General features: G+C 41.0%; 1 protein-coding gene across 1 annotated transcript in view; it reads right to left on the bottom strand.

Moving 5' to 3' along the window:
- Window positions 1-5297: 5297 nt before the first annotated feature.
- The window catches only part of LOC118427366 (importin-5-like), a gene marked incomplete in the record, with an annotated part of 19136 nt that continues 9760 nt past the window's right edge, over window positions 5298-14673 (bottom strand). Inside the window, 15 exon segments of the mRNA XM_035837121.1 lie at window positions 5298-7260; window positions 7679-7820; window positions 8293-8521; window positions 9012-9156; window positions 9532-9606; window positions 9967-10089; window positions 10293-10327; window positions 10330-10347; window positions 10631-10745; window positions 11189-11361; window positions 11988-12144; window positions 12655-12716; window positions 13129-13261; window positions 13711-13800; window positions 14628-14666. Coding sequence (XP_035693014.1) covers window positions 7168-7260; window positions 7679-7820; window positions 8293-8521; window positions 9012-9156; window positions 9532-9606; window positions 9967-10089; window positions 10293-10327; window positions 10330-10347; window positions 10631-10745; window positions 11189-11361; window positions 11988-12144; window positions 12655-12716; window positions 13129-13261; window positions 13711-13800; window positions 14628-14666 — 1629 coding nt within the window.

The following is a 14673-nucleotide window of genomic DNA, read 5'->3' as shown; positions in this document are numbered from 1 at the left end:
ATGCCGTCTTTTTTGTAAGCTATTCCCACCAATCTGACAGAAAAAACGGCATGTAAGGAAAAGGTTGTGATTGTCCCCATAAACCTCTGCTTGGAGAGTAACGCTTATTCACCTTTATCCGCGGGTAACCTATATCCGTTGTTTGTAAAAAAAAAGCTATTTAGGGATATGAAGTCGACGGACAGTGGCTTCAAATCAGAACATTTTGAAAGTATTGCAAATTTGAAACCACAGTCGGTAGGCCTCATCCTCCTAAATGTGTTGTTTTTAAAGACAACAGATAACGGTCACCCTGCGGGTAAAGATGAACTAGCGTTACATCGGACTCACCGCCGGTGATGATACGTGCGATGAAGTTGTTCTCAACGGCGCTGGAGACGGAAGCGAGATTGGCACCACATTGTTTGCACAGTCTGTTCGCCTTGAACCAGCTGACTCTGTTTCTAACGAACAGATAGCAGTGGTCCTTATACCCAGTCCACCCGCTCTGACATGGTCGGGCTGTAAAAAAAGTGTTGTAAGCTTGGCACGAATTTGGTTCTTTGACAGAAAAGTCACACTTGAATACTTATTTCATAGATGACATCCTTTGGACAGACCAAAACCATTAATTCACTAAGAAATTTGGAATCGGTACAATGCTAGTGAATGTGGACTACTTGACTAGTGAAAAAATAGAGGGGCGCTATTTCATTAATTCACTATTAAGGGGCTTGGTCTATTAGTGAAAATGGGAGTTAGAAGGGCCTTAACTGATTAATTCACTAAGAAAATGAATCGATACAAAGCCAGTGAATGTGGCCTACTAGTAAAAAAGATCAACTAGAGGGGCTCTATCTCTTATTATTCTTTCAGTAAAAAAAATACTCAAAGGGTCTTATTTCATTCAGTCACTAATAAGAGACATCAGTACAAAGCCTGTAAATGTGATCTACCATTGAAATTAGAAAATTAGAAATTAGAGGGGCGCTATCTCATTAATTCACTAGTAAGAGAATCTGGTGAAAAAATGTGATAATCATTGTGATAACCGTTAACAACCGAAGTATGTATCACCGAGATTGGTGTCTTTTATATCATACGTTTCACTCCCGAAAGCTGTCCGGACGGGCCCTGATTTGGAAATGTGACGTAGGCGTTACCAGAGATCGTCACGGTCAGTAAGGCATCGGCATCAACACTGGTAGTTGCAATTGGAGTCGAATTGATGGCGACCAAACTGCTCTCCATGTACGTTGTGGTCCACACTGGGGTGCCTGGTGTCATTAGGTTCTCCGTGATCATCACACTGTCTTCATGCTTTGAATGATGACTCTCCTAGAAATTGGCGAATAACCCACAAACGTTATTCATCAACTGATTTCCAAGGGAGCCTATGAAGTAAATAGATTTATAAAACGCAATGCAGGCATGATCATGGAAAACTATGCCATTAAGCATCTAGATACATATGGCCTAAGTAGATACAACATAGAGTTAGGCTCCGACTGTTTTTTAAACGTTTCTTTAGTCGTTTTTATCGGGCTTTCTATTTTGTATTGTATCTTGTATTGTAAAAACCTAAAACAGCCGGAGCCTAACCTCTGCTTGGAGGGTATGCCAGCCCAAGCTCGGGACCTCAGCCGCCTTGCTTTGCCTCTGATAGGAACATGGGCCCCGGGGCTACTTATCATTATGATGAGTACATCGATAGTCGGGACAGAATGACTCCCAGGGGAAGATGAAATCAACTGTAAACGCACCTTTACGTCAGGTACGTGCCAAGGTGCCAGTATTGCAGCGATGACAGCTGACGCCACCACCAGTAGTCCACAGCCCAGTACAAGCCAGAAAACTCGGCTGGACTTTACAACTTTCCACGCTACCATGAGACGGGCTGAGATGATATGTAAAAGGTGAAAAGGTATCAAACAAGTAAATATTTTGAATCTTAAAATCTTTTGAATGAAAACAGATCCTTCTAAAGAGATAACCCCTCAAATGGTAAAAGATCCAAGGACAAGGAACAAGTCATTTGACTTTCATATAAGGGCACAAGCTAAGATTCCAAAATATAGCAAAGTATAGACCCAAACTAATTGAGTCCCTTTAAGGACTCGTGAGACTCAATAACGTTTCTTGTTCTACGCTAAAGCTAAATTTCACGTATAAAAATGAACCTTATATTTCCTTACATTATCATGGGCCCAAGTGAATCCTAAAGGGAAACAGAACATTTCTAAGAAGCAATGATCTAAAGTGTGCGTAGTAACGAGTCAGAAAGTTAGATGTTAAATGATGAATCTAATGCTATCTCTAAACTCACCTTTAGACTTATTGGCCAAGCTTACGTCCTCAGGGTCTTTGTGCCTGTCGACATCCTCTGGTTTGTCGTAGTCATGTGATGAAGACTCATCATCGTGCTCCGTGGTTCCTTTCTCAGCAGACTCTTCGTGTCCGTGTACATCCTCTGGTTTCTCGTAGTCATGCCCCCTTCTTAAGTCCCCACTCTCTCCGTACCCGTCAACATCTTCTGGTTTCTTGTAGTCATGGGAGGGAGATTCTTCCGCATCCCCCCTGCTCAAGTCCTTACTCTCTCCGTACCCGTCAACATCTTCAGGCTTCTCATAGTCATGGGAGGGAGATCTTTCCGCACACCCCCTGCTCAAGTCCTTACTCTCTCCGTACCCGTCAACATCTTCAGGTTTCTCATAGTCATGGGAGGGAGATCTTTCCGCACACCCCCTGCTCAAGTCCTTACTCTCTCCGTACCCGTCAACATCTTCAGGTTTCTCATAGTCATGGGAGGGAGATCCTTCCACATGCCCCCTGCTCAAGTCCTCATGCTCTTCGTACCCGTCAACATCTTCTGGTTTCTCGTAGTCAATAGAAGGATCATCTTCATCGTGCTCCGTGCTCACTTTCTCAGGCGCTTCGTACCCGTACGTATCTTCTGATTCGTGTCCAGAATACACTACTATGTGGTCTCCTATGTGAAGATATCGAGATTCAGGTGCGGCAGACTCTGGGTAAGTGTCGATACAGGGAGCCATGACTTTAAGATCTTTGTCCATCTTTTCAGGTGCACAGGCTACGTCTTCCTTCACATGACGGGTGTTGTCACCACTTTGGGGAGCTGAGGTGTGCTCATCGGAGCTCAACATCTTGATATCACCACCCTCCCCATTTGTGTTCTCTTCGAAGTAGAGCTTCACGTCACTTGCTGCCATCTTTTTACCTATTTGTCTGGAAGGAATCAAAACAACCAGAGACTCGTCAGTTTGTTCCCACGTTGACATAAAGCATCTTTTGGAACATTCCAAAATATCTACGCCAGAAATAAACAAACTGATTGCTGCTATGATTCGGTGTAACAGACTGAGAGGATATTTTATAATGGCCTCCGTCTTACAGAGCAACGTTTCATATAAGACCTAACGACCAAGCTTATATAATCAAGCATAAAAAGAACACGGCGATGCTGTTTACCAAACTCTTGCCAGACCAATCAAAGCATGATGTCATTGAGTAGTCGGCAAAAGGGTGAAGGGTCTTGTGCAATATGTATGTAGCGATTGCATGTCTTCAGTCTTTCATCGTTGCCTTTATGATAGACAGAGATGAGTTTTCTCATGACATGTGATACCCATACTGGAAGGCACCATCAGTAACGTCTTTTGAGGTGGGCCTGCCCGATTTTCCCTTAAGTCCTCTGACTCCCAAAGGCATAGTCTTCCTTTAGTTATTATCTTATTCATTTATAAACATTGCAAACAAAATAGTATGCGGTAAGCTAAAGGTGTGCTCCCACCGCACTTGTGTCAAGCTTGCGTCGCTGCGGGGTTCGAAAGATACTCAACGAATTTCAGAGATAAAGAACGAATTTTCTTTCTTTTTGTGTATTTTCTAAGCCAAACTTTTACGTATTACGCAATATCTAAATTAGAAAAAAATCGGAGAAAATAACAAAACAGTGACGCAGTGAACGAACCCCACAGTGACGCAAGCTTGACACAAATGCGTTGGGAGCGCACCTTAAGACAGCTGCCGGGACAAATATGAAGCAGACCTATACAAATATGATAATCATCGAAGGTTAGACACCTATAGCTAGGTAATATGATACACAAGGGTAACGTTAACAGTTACTCAAGCAACTGGGTTAAATACCTGGTCGTTTGGTTACTGACAAAAGGTAGCGGTTGTTCAGTCCAGTTGTTCAGTCACTAAGAAAAATAATTTTTTAGTAAAAAACTGGTTATTCTGTCCAGCAGCTCAGTGTCTGACGAAAGGTAGTGAATGCTACCCGAAACGTCTTCGATTATCTACAAAATCTATAACGCTATAAGACATAAGAACACGGCCTAAAATGGTGCAGCATACCATAGTTGTCCTTTGGCTATCAATATGAAGAGGCAGTAAAGGTCACTGGAATTGTGCATTAGTAATGGGTATTCATGATCATTGACTCTCTGATGCTTATCCTTACATAATATACTTCGAGGTTTAATGTACGTTTTTGATGTACACCAGGAGAGAAGATTGTCACTTAAGCTTTAGGAATTCCATGACATACTGCTAGTAAGATATAGCATTACAAAAATCGTATGAGAAAAGATTTTTCGTGAATCTAAATGATGATGAAGGTTGTAAAAAAATGACTGAACTCACAGACCAATTAATCATATGTCAACAATAGAACCGCCATCATTGTTCTTTCATCAGGTGAAAGGTTGTAGGTATGACTTAATCTCCCAGCAGATCCTAAGATAGTATCAGTAAGCCGTGGCCAAAGAATGTCATTTGGCTACGGTTATGCCTTCACAGTCTAGTAGAAGTAGTAGTATCCAGGCCTAACAAAGTACTCCAGTACGAACGAAGACTAATCTGTGTTGGGAGAATACACAGTTACGAAGTTGAACTTTGTTCCAACAAAAAAGAATTCACCATGAATTCTCGGTCGATCTCGACGACCTTCTTGTCAGATGTCTAATTTGCTGTGCTGACGTTCCGGCAATCGGAAGTGAGATGACGTCAGGAGCGAATCGTAAATGGCGGGAAGACGGAATCTACTACCGTCATGATTGATGCGCTCTGATGTACTAACAGTAACTGCTGTTTATTCTTACTCAAACAAAATCATATACATGGTGACCAGCCCCGTCCTGCCTCTTCCTACATTATGTAATCGAACACCATGGGGTGTCTAATTCATCTCCAGTAAAGGTCCTGGTCATTGACCTAATGACTTGTTTAGAACCAACAAGTTTTTCTATTCTATAAAGGTAAACACAAGAACACATCTTATACAGGACCAATGGGTTTTGCACTTTCTTTAATGTAGTTTCTTGCATGTACAAACCATGGAAGCAAGAGGAAAATCACAGTTTGCAGGGCTGCGACACAGCTCTGTCGCATGGAGAATAGAGGTAGCATTGGCTTTACAAATCTGGTCATGGCAGCAAACTGAAACTATCAACACCATCACTGAGCAAGAAAATTCCAACAGCAGGGGACAAATCATCAGTACCAAAAAGTAATATGGTAATCTACATGTTAAAGTTCTTAATGGCTTAATTCAGCCCTCTGTGCAGCATTTCAAAGTTTTCTTGTCGATAAGCATGTCCACATATTTTCATTAAGATAGCACTGGAACATTTTTCTTCACACAAGCAAGCAAAAAGGTATGTTTTTGGGCAATTGATCGATTTTGTCCTGCTTGCGTTCACTGATATATTAAGTACATGTACTTGTACCATGTCTGCGGTCTGTTACGAAAGCCACAAAATTTTGAAGGTAACACTTGCATTTGCCTTCCTGACACACTGTTCAACTGCTTTTTCAATGTCTCTGCATGTGCTACTACAGCAAAGAAACTAAAGCATATTAATTTGTTGCATACACATAAGAAGAAAAAAAAGAAGACACTTGACCACAAATGGAATGGCAATGACAGGACCTCACAACAACCACAAAGGTGCTGAAACATAGCTAAGGACCAACAACTGTCTTATAAGCTGCAATAAGCCTAATCAGGGATTGAACTGCCAATGTAATGTCAAAGGCCAAGGCCCATAACTTGCAAACAGTTCTTGTCTAGAACATGCTTGGTACATGTCCAGACATGTTTTGTTTATGGCTTAGGGGTCTTCACCTTTACCCAAAATGCAACCCACCATGCATGCACACTGTTCAAACAGTGAAGTGACTAATAAGGGGATGACTACTAGTACTTAGCCTCACCACAACAATGATTTTTTTACACATTATAAGTTTTTATCAACAATGTTTGAAGAATTTCCTCAAAGAGAAATTGACATACTCCTATTCACACTGTCCATTATAAGGTAAACAAGATGTATTAATTTTCAATGAGACACAGGCCTTAAATGTTAATACATCATATATGTATCATACAACTTTGCTTTAGATTTTCATGCAAATAGCTAGTATATAGCTGGTTATTTTTCAGAGGTTAATATTACAGGATACAGTAATTCATCAGCCCCTCAACTCTTAACCATGCACCTCACTGTAAGAACCATCTTTAGTGGAACTTCTCACCACTTTAATCACAGTCACCTTGTTTCTTCATCACGGTAAGGAATCTATGGACAAAGCTTGTTTGATTAATGTACAAGTAGTACAAACTTTATCTACGTGGGTACGAACCTCCGTACCACTCATTTACATGGACTAGATCACATTATATTACTGTGGAATTCTTATCATAATCTGTGTCAAGCATAGATTTGTATTGTAATTTTTATGCAGCAGTCACATTTGTCAACTTAATTTCACCTATGAGAAAAAACAAAACAATAACTGCACACGTACTGTGCCAAGGTTAAAATGCCAAACTATCCAGCTCACAAAATATTACAAGAAAAATTCACTGATCAACACATTTGACCTCTTTGTAATGTCTTTTGGAACATTTTTCTCAAAGTCTTGTAACTTAAAGAAAGTAACAATATTGGAATCAACAAGATGCTTGCAACAAGATAGCATACACATGTAGTGTAAAAACATTTTCTCACCTCACAAAAACAAGGCAAATTGAGCATCAAAAGAAATCTTCTATACTGAAGACCAGGCCAAATTATACAGAAGATGCTTTGTTTAGGGAAACTTGTTTCTTTAGCCATAGGGTTTGTATTGTTTATCAGTGGACAGCTGTTTATGTCCTCATGTCTGCGGCACCTCCATGAACTTGATGAGTGCTTGCTGCTGATCGGGGGTCAGCTGGCCAACACAGGTCGTCCACAGGTCACCCAGACCCTACAATGAGACAAACAGGAAAATCATTATATGGCGTTTTGACCTTAGTAGAGGACGACATGTGGTTGGATGTCTTTTTAGGGGTGTGTTTTGGTCGTGTGAGTAAACTAGTTAATGCATATGGGTTTGATTCCTAGTGTAACAGTGGGGTTCAAGAGCCACCAAGGCATTGTGTTTGTGGCCCGGATTTGGCATGGAGACTGTTTTTACCTGCCTCTTATACCCTTGCATTCCTGGCTTGATGTTTTGCAAATGGGAAAAATATAAATGTGTACCTGACTTCAAATAGGGAGGAAAAAGGTGATGAAAGGAGACTTCCAAGACTGCCAAAGACACAGTGGATATAAAAACCACTACCTCTAAGGCCAAATAAAGCTCTGGACCCTTATCCGTACCTTTCTAGTGTTGTTACACTGACCTGCATCTGTCTGATGATAGTCTTGAGTCTCTCTGTCAGGCCCTGATCCTGGCTGTGCGCCTCTGCTGCTATCCCGTCTGCTATGATCCCCAGCACACTGGGCAGGTTACTGTTGTTGGGGCCCAGCACTATCACGTTGTTGCTGAGAGAAAAGAATCACAAACATAACATTGTGTTATGTATGATGGTTATCAGTGAAATTTCAGCCTCAAATCACACTGCACATGTGCATATTGGAGGAAGTCAGTTTAGTTTATGACAACTCCTGCAAGACACAGTGTCGTACAATTTGGTCAAATGTAAGAGTGAACAAAGAGCTTAAAATGACTGTCGTAGGATTTTCATACAGGCTACAACACAACAGTCACAGCACAGCTGAATATTGTGGGACAAATTCAAAAGAAGACACTGCAGTCATCTGTCAAAAGTGCCCAAGAAGACAACTCATCAGGGAACTAAGAAGATCTGGTCTATGTGTACAGGTGGTCACTACAAAGTGACCAGATTGGTCAGGTGGACCCTACAATTGTGTGTAGATGTGGCTACTTGTAAAGATTTGACTGCATACATAAACAACACTGATATTTGAGCAATCAATCCATCTTAGCCCTTACTTTTCTACCAGATCACAGAGGAAGTTGTAGATGTGGACACATTCCTCCTTGTCCTCCTTGACTGGTAACCATGACAACCAGTGGGGCAGGATGGCGTCCACGTCCACGCTGGCCGGCTGGTACTTCATCATCTTGGTCACCGCGGAGATGGCGTTCTCCGTGGGGGGCAGGTTCTCCACCTCCCGGGACTGGGGATCCGAGATCACCTGGGTTAGTCTGGGAAGTGCCTCTGAAAAAGAGTCAAAGATTTTCAACGGTTAGCAAGACTGAATCTAGTGCTCAAGTTTCAATGAAAGAATTTCCTGCAGTTTGAATTGCTAGCAGTTTTCACTGGACAAAACATAACAAACTAGAAAGGCAACATTTTTGCAAAAATGCAAAATGTCTTCCCTCTAGCCTTGTGTCAAGCTACTATACCATTAGGCTCGCCCCAAAGTAGTGTGTGCGAGTGTAAAAAAGAATTGGAGCTATGAATGGGGGTATCTGTCGTGAGTGGCCAGACATGATAGCCAGTACAGGTCGACAGGCCCAGGTAGCCAGGCCTGGTGCACAGCCCTACCTTTTCCATAAACCTTTTCTGCTAGGAGAAAGAACATACAGGGAAAACATAATAACCAACAGAGAAGCACTTTGTATCTCAACTGCATTCAAGATATCAATGTTATTGTATTGGGCTAAAAACTATTTTTTTTTCAAAAATGACAAAACAGAAATGTCACCTTGCAAGGCCTGTTTATAGTTTTCTCCTCCAAACTGCGCCATGACACCACAGCCGTACGCTGCGGCCTGTCGAACCTCGGCGTTCTTGTCGGTGATGGCCGCCACCATTGGCTGCAGGAAGTGCTGCTGGTACTTGAAGGACACCTGTTGTGTTCACATAGAGTTGTGTAAAAACATTGCAAGAAGTTATAGCAAGAATGGTGTTTTAAAAGATTACACCAGCAACGAGTGGTCCATGGCGAGCAGATACAAAGGTGGTGTTTCAGAAACACATCTGTGAAGTGTGGTCTAAATAATGGCAATCTGGTACAAAATAAGGCTCCCCTAATGCTTAACAACACATAAAATAAGGTATTGAGCAAACTTTGTTGTGCACTTAAACACATTTATTGCCAGAATATTATTGCATCATGAAGCTTGGTAATTGACTGGTCATACATACTTCTCATTAACAGAGAAAATTGTGAGAAAAAGCTGTGCTTTTGGTAATAATGAATTGGTGCAATGATTTCTACTCACCGGTCCACAGTACTCCACCACGTCATCCCAGATACACAAGCCCCACTGTCTGTCTGACCAGGGTCTCTCATTCGTCTGCAATCCAGAAACAAACAGAGGTTAGAACCGAACCCAGTTGTGTGGATGCAAACTGATGATGTAACAGATTTGGCTCTGATCTACACACAAGGTGATGATGTCAGGAAGTGGTCCCGATAACAGTTTAGTTTTGTTTTAGTTTATTGTTTATTTCAAGCACCATGGCCCATACACAAATACAATATATACATTTAAAAACAACGATTTACTAAAACTTAAAAAAAAGAGTTACCATGACACAAAACCTTGAGCAAGTACATGTAAAAATTTCAGCTGTAGCTCTGTTATCTTGTGTGATGAAATTTTGCACATGTTAGCAGTATGAAATGGAGTCTTTCACACCACAGCGCCACCTACCAACAGTTTGATAAAGTGCGGCATCAGCTGTTCAAAGAACGGCAGCATCTCCTCCCTGTGTGTCCCCAGCAGGGAGTGGATGATGTCCGACACCTTACTCAACATGTAGATGTCATCCTCATTCTAGAAGAAAAGGATCAAGCAGAAAAACGTCTTAAGATGATCAGTACATTTAAATGTGGATTTACAAATTTGGTGACATGATAAGAGAAAAGGGAAGCACTTTTCTGGCAGTATTCTAGAGGCCATGCTTGAAGTTTGTCAATCCACAATTCCTCCCAAGATGCACATTGTACTTTGAGCATTGCACTTTCTTAAACACTCACCTGTTCCTGTAAGCTTTCTTCTACCACCTCATCATGTCTTCATCTTTTCTCCTTTCTGGAAACAAAAGGAATTAAACTCTGTATTCAGATCCCCCAATTAAAGAAATAGTGTAATGCAACAATTGGCAATAATCCACAAAGTTATCACCCAAAACATTTGCAGCTTCCAATTTTGTACTTGGTCCACTGATGAAATTCATCGTGAATGAATTGTAATCTACCACCAAAATCTGACTGTACATTTCCTTTGTATGGTAGAACTTAAAAAGACAAAAAGTACCTAGGTATATAGTACAACATCAAGAGCTAACACCAGTACTGTAACCATGGTTACCCACCTTGCCTCTCGTCCTGCTTGTGGAAGTGTGCCTCCAGATGGTCGTTGATGGTCTTCCCCAGACTGGACAGGTGTTCATTATTACTCAGGCAGCCCTTCCCCAGCAACTCAACACACTGGGCACGGCAAAAGAATAATGTGATGTTGCGTAAATCTTGAGTGCAGAGAACAAAAGGTTTTTGGGTGTTTTTGAAAGGTATACGAATTGTCCTTCCTTAAGGTGGTATCTCACTACATTTTGGGCACCGTTGTGGCACTGCGGGGTTTGAAAGATTTCTCAACAAAGGTCAGAGATAAAAAAACAAATTTTCTTACGTTTTGTGAATTTCGTTGTCTTCTAAGTCATACTTTTACAATTTATGCAATAGCTAAATTATAAAAAAATTGGTGAAAATAACAACAGTGCTGCAGTGAACTAAATTTTTTAGCTTGTTCTATCTAATGCATTACAATGTATTTAGCATTTACAAATTTGCTTTATTGGGGACAGAAAAATATCAAATAAACATCAGAGTACATCTAACATGTTACTGCAAAAAGCATCACGGAGGGTCCTTACTTTAGCGAAAGACTCCATGAGTTGTGACAGGACGTCGCTCTCCGGCTCTGTTCCCATGGCAGCGATGATCTCGGGGCACATGAAGTTCCACATCTCCCGCATGTACACCTCGCCCTTGGTCGTCGCACACTCGATCAGGCACGGCATGATCTCTGCAGCCGACAATCTCACAAGTACCGCGGTTAAGGATGATATAATAAAACAAGAAATCTAGCTTCCAAAAATGCTTTCATCAGGTAGGTAGAATTCCAATCAGAAGCTCTGAGGAAGATCTTTGATCATGACAGACATCGAAACGTCAGCAGGTAAGAGGCATTCTGGTTGTGAAAAAGAAATCTCCAATATCCTAGAAATCTAGCTGCTCTGTTCTGTTATATACATACAATATATGTACATGTACTTTTCAAGAGGAAATGTTTGCACTAGTTTAGTGTTAACAGTTTTTGCAGTGACTTCTTTCCTTTACTGCAAACCTAAAACCACCATGGATATTTTTGTTGGGTAACTTTAACTAACAACAAACACTTCATTTTCTCCCTTCTGCAGAATTAAATCTCAAGATTCCTCTCAGTTAAAAGGAAATTAGTTCTGAATGGCTACAAGAGTTGAATACATTTGTCTAGACCCCTTCTCTTGGTGAACCCAAAATTGGTTCTGTGCACCCAATTTTTTTCTGTGGGTGCACTAATCCCAAAAATAAATTTCGAACCCTGATTGCTGTCAACTGCAAGTTCATTAATAGAAATACCTGTATCTTAAAGAACAGCTGTATCTTAAAGAACAGTTGCTAAAAGGATATCATCATGAAAGTAAAACTTGAGCAGCGGCACCATGAGCTTCACCACCTGTTCTGTGTAGTCTGCGAATGCCTCCTTCAACTCTCGAGCGTAACAAACCAACATCTGACACGCTGTACTCTTCTCCTCCAAACCTGTTGTCCTGATGCCAAAACTTTGCTACAATACAGAAACAAAACATGTCGATGAAGATTAGACATCCAGGTAATAAGATACGCCAAAAAGCCGTGACTCAAGCAACTGGATATGACTTCGGAAATGATCAGACGTTTCAGACACCATCTGTTGTCTTTTGTCAGTGACACTGGAGAGATCTTGTTGGAGAGCAGTTGAAAAAAATAGTCTTCCTCCCCTTTTTGCATATTAATTCATAGTTAGGATAAAACTATTCTCCATCTAGATCTCTTTTGCATATCACTTCACAGCAAGGATAAAAACTGCTCTCCAACAAGTTCTCTCCAGTGTTACTGACGAAAGACATCGGATGGTGTCTGAAACGTCGGACCATCTCCAAAGTCATATTCAGTTGCTTGAGTCACTGCTTTTTGGCGAGAGACAAAACAATGTGAGTTAGGCCGTAATAATAATGAAGCTGTCTCTGAAGTATTGGTAGGTGACAAAACTGTAGTGTGAAGAAGTGAAGACAGTACACCAAGGACGCAATTTTACCTGATCACTCAGGGACACAAACTGCCAGCCATCGTCTTCACTAACTTGTTTCATGTCATCCTCTGGAACATAGCACAAACAAGCAGATGACAATCATGGTGTAAGAAACAAAATATCAGAGTAACTATAAAAAAGGTAACATTTGTAAACAAGCATGTTCAGTTTGCGTTCACATTGTCTAGCCTAACATGTACTACTGCTGTTTGTTATTCCTCAAACACTTTCATATATATTGCAACCAGCCCCTCCATCTCTGTCCTGCCACTTGCTACATTATATAATCAAGCACCACAGGGTGTCTACTATCCCTTCAGTAACCAAGGTGACAGCAGCCTGGTCGAAGTCAATGCCCTTATTTGTTTACAGAAGAAGAAGAAGAAATGGAACAAAAACGACACGTTTCCATTCTGTAAAGGTATATATAATCCCCAGATAGCCATTCTGACACTAACAGGTTTTGTATGAGAGACTGACCATCTAAGAGTGCGACCTCCGGTTTGATAGCAGCAGCCTTGAGCAGTGGGCCCATGACCACAGGCAGGTACTGCTGGAACTGTTTCCCTAGCAGCTTACACATCCTCGCCCAGGCTGAGATCATAAACGACATCTGGGACAGTAAGGGGGGAAACAATGAGTCATAGAGTGTCATAGACAGTACTGTCATGGCAAACTACAGAAGAAAATTATCATAACATTGCATGTGGCTGTTTAGTCAGCAGAAAAGAAGATGCTTTGAAGCAATGTTACTATCTCATCTTCATCTCATCCATTTAAACATTAAAGCTTTGTAAATGGGCACAGGGACAACCGGAAATATACCGTCAGGGAAAGACAATGGATGTGAAAACAATGGATGTGAATGTAAATCTACACGTTTATATAACACAAACAAGCCCTCAATATTACAGAAAGATGTTATCAGTTTTATCAGTCTGAAGAAGTTTTAGTACATTTTCTTCTCTATTAGTTACACCCATTCATGAAGTCAGCCTTAAGGAAGAACAATGCAGTACTGAACAATAGTCCGTGAAACAATAGCCTGTAGCACTGTTGTACCTGAGGATCATCATCGTCCATCTCCTGGGCCTGGGAGTCTGTCTGTGTGGCCAGCAGCATCTGCATCACATCAGCCGCATCCTGCATGAACTGTACACACAAACAAACAAACAAACATGTCAGCTGCATCCTGCATGAACTGTACACACACACAAACAAACAAACAAACAAACATGTCAGCTGCATCCCGCATGAACTGTACACACAAACAAACAAACAAAACATGTCAGCTGCATCCTGCATGAACTATACACACAAACAAACAAACAAACAAACATGTCAGCTGCATCCCGCATGAACTGTACACACAAACAAACAAACAAACAAAACATGTCAGCTGCATCCTGCATGAACTGTACACACAAACAAACAAACAAACAAACATGTCAGCTGCATCCCGCATGAACTGTACACACAAACAAACAAACAAACAAACAAACAAAACATGTCAGCTGCATCCTGCATGAACTGTACACACAAACAAACAAACAAACAAACAAAACATGTCAGCTGCATCCTGCATGAACTATACACACAAACAAACAAACAAACAAACATGTCAGCTGCATCCCGCATGAACTGTACACACAAACAAACAAACAAACAAACATGTCAGCTGCATCCTGCATGAACTATACACACAAACAAACAAACAAAACATGTCAGCTGCATCCTGCATGAACTATACACACAAACAAACAAACAAACATGTAAGCTGTTCATGTAGGGGACTCAAGAGTACATACAAACAAACAATGACAGTCTGAATTCAGCCCCAAATGCAGCGTAAATGTATTAGCTAAATATGAAGAACTTTACGGAAATTGTACATTTGCAATATTAACTACAACTATTACACAGAGTACAAAATAGAGGTATAGGATAAAGCTTAGCATCTTAGTTAACATAACAACTACCTTCTGTGTCCCCACAGCCAGCCCGATGAGACTGATACACTCAATG

Source organism: Branchiostoma floridae, chromosome 12 (assembly GCF_000003815.2).
Source record: "Branchiostoma floridae strain S238N-H82 chromosome 12, Bfl_VNyyK, whole genome shotgun sequence".
Classification (NCBI taxonomy): Eukaryota; Metazoa; Chordata; class Leptocardii; order Amphioxiformes; family Branchiostomatidae; genus Branchiostoma; species Branchiostoma floridae.
The sequence above is the reverse complement of the archived record's forward strand: the minus strand, read 5'-3'. Positions and strand labels throughout refer to the sequence as shown.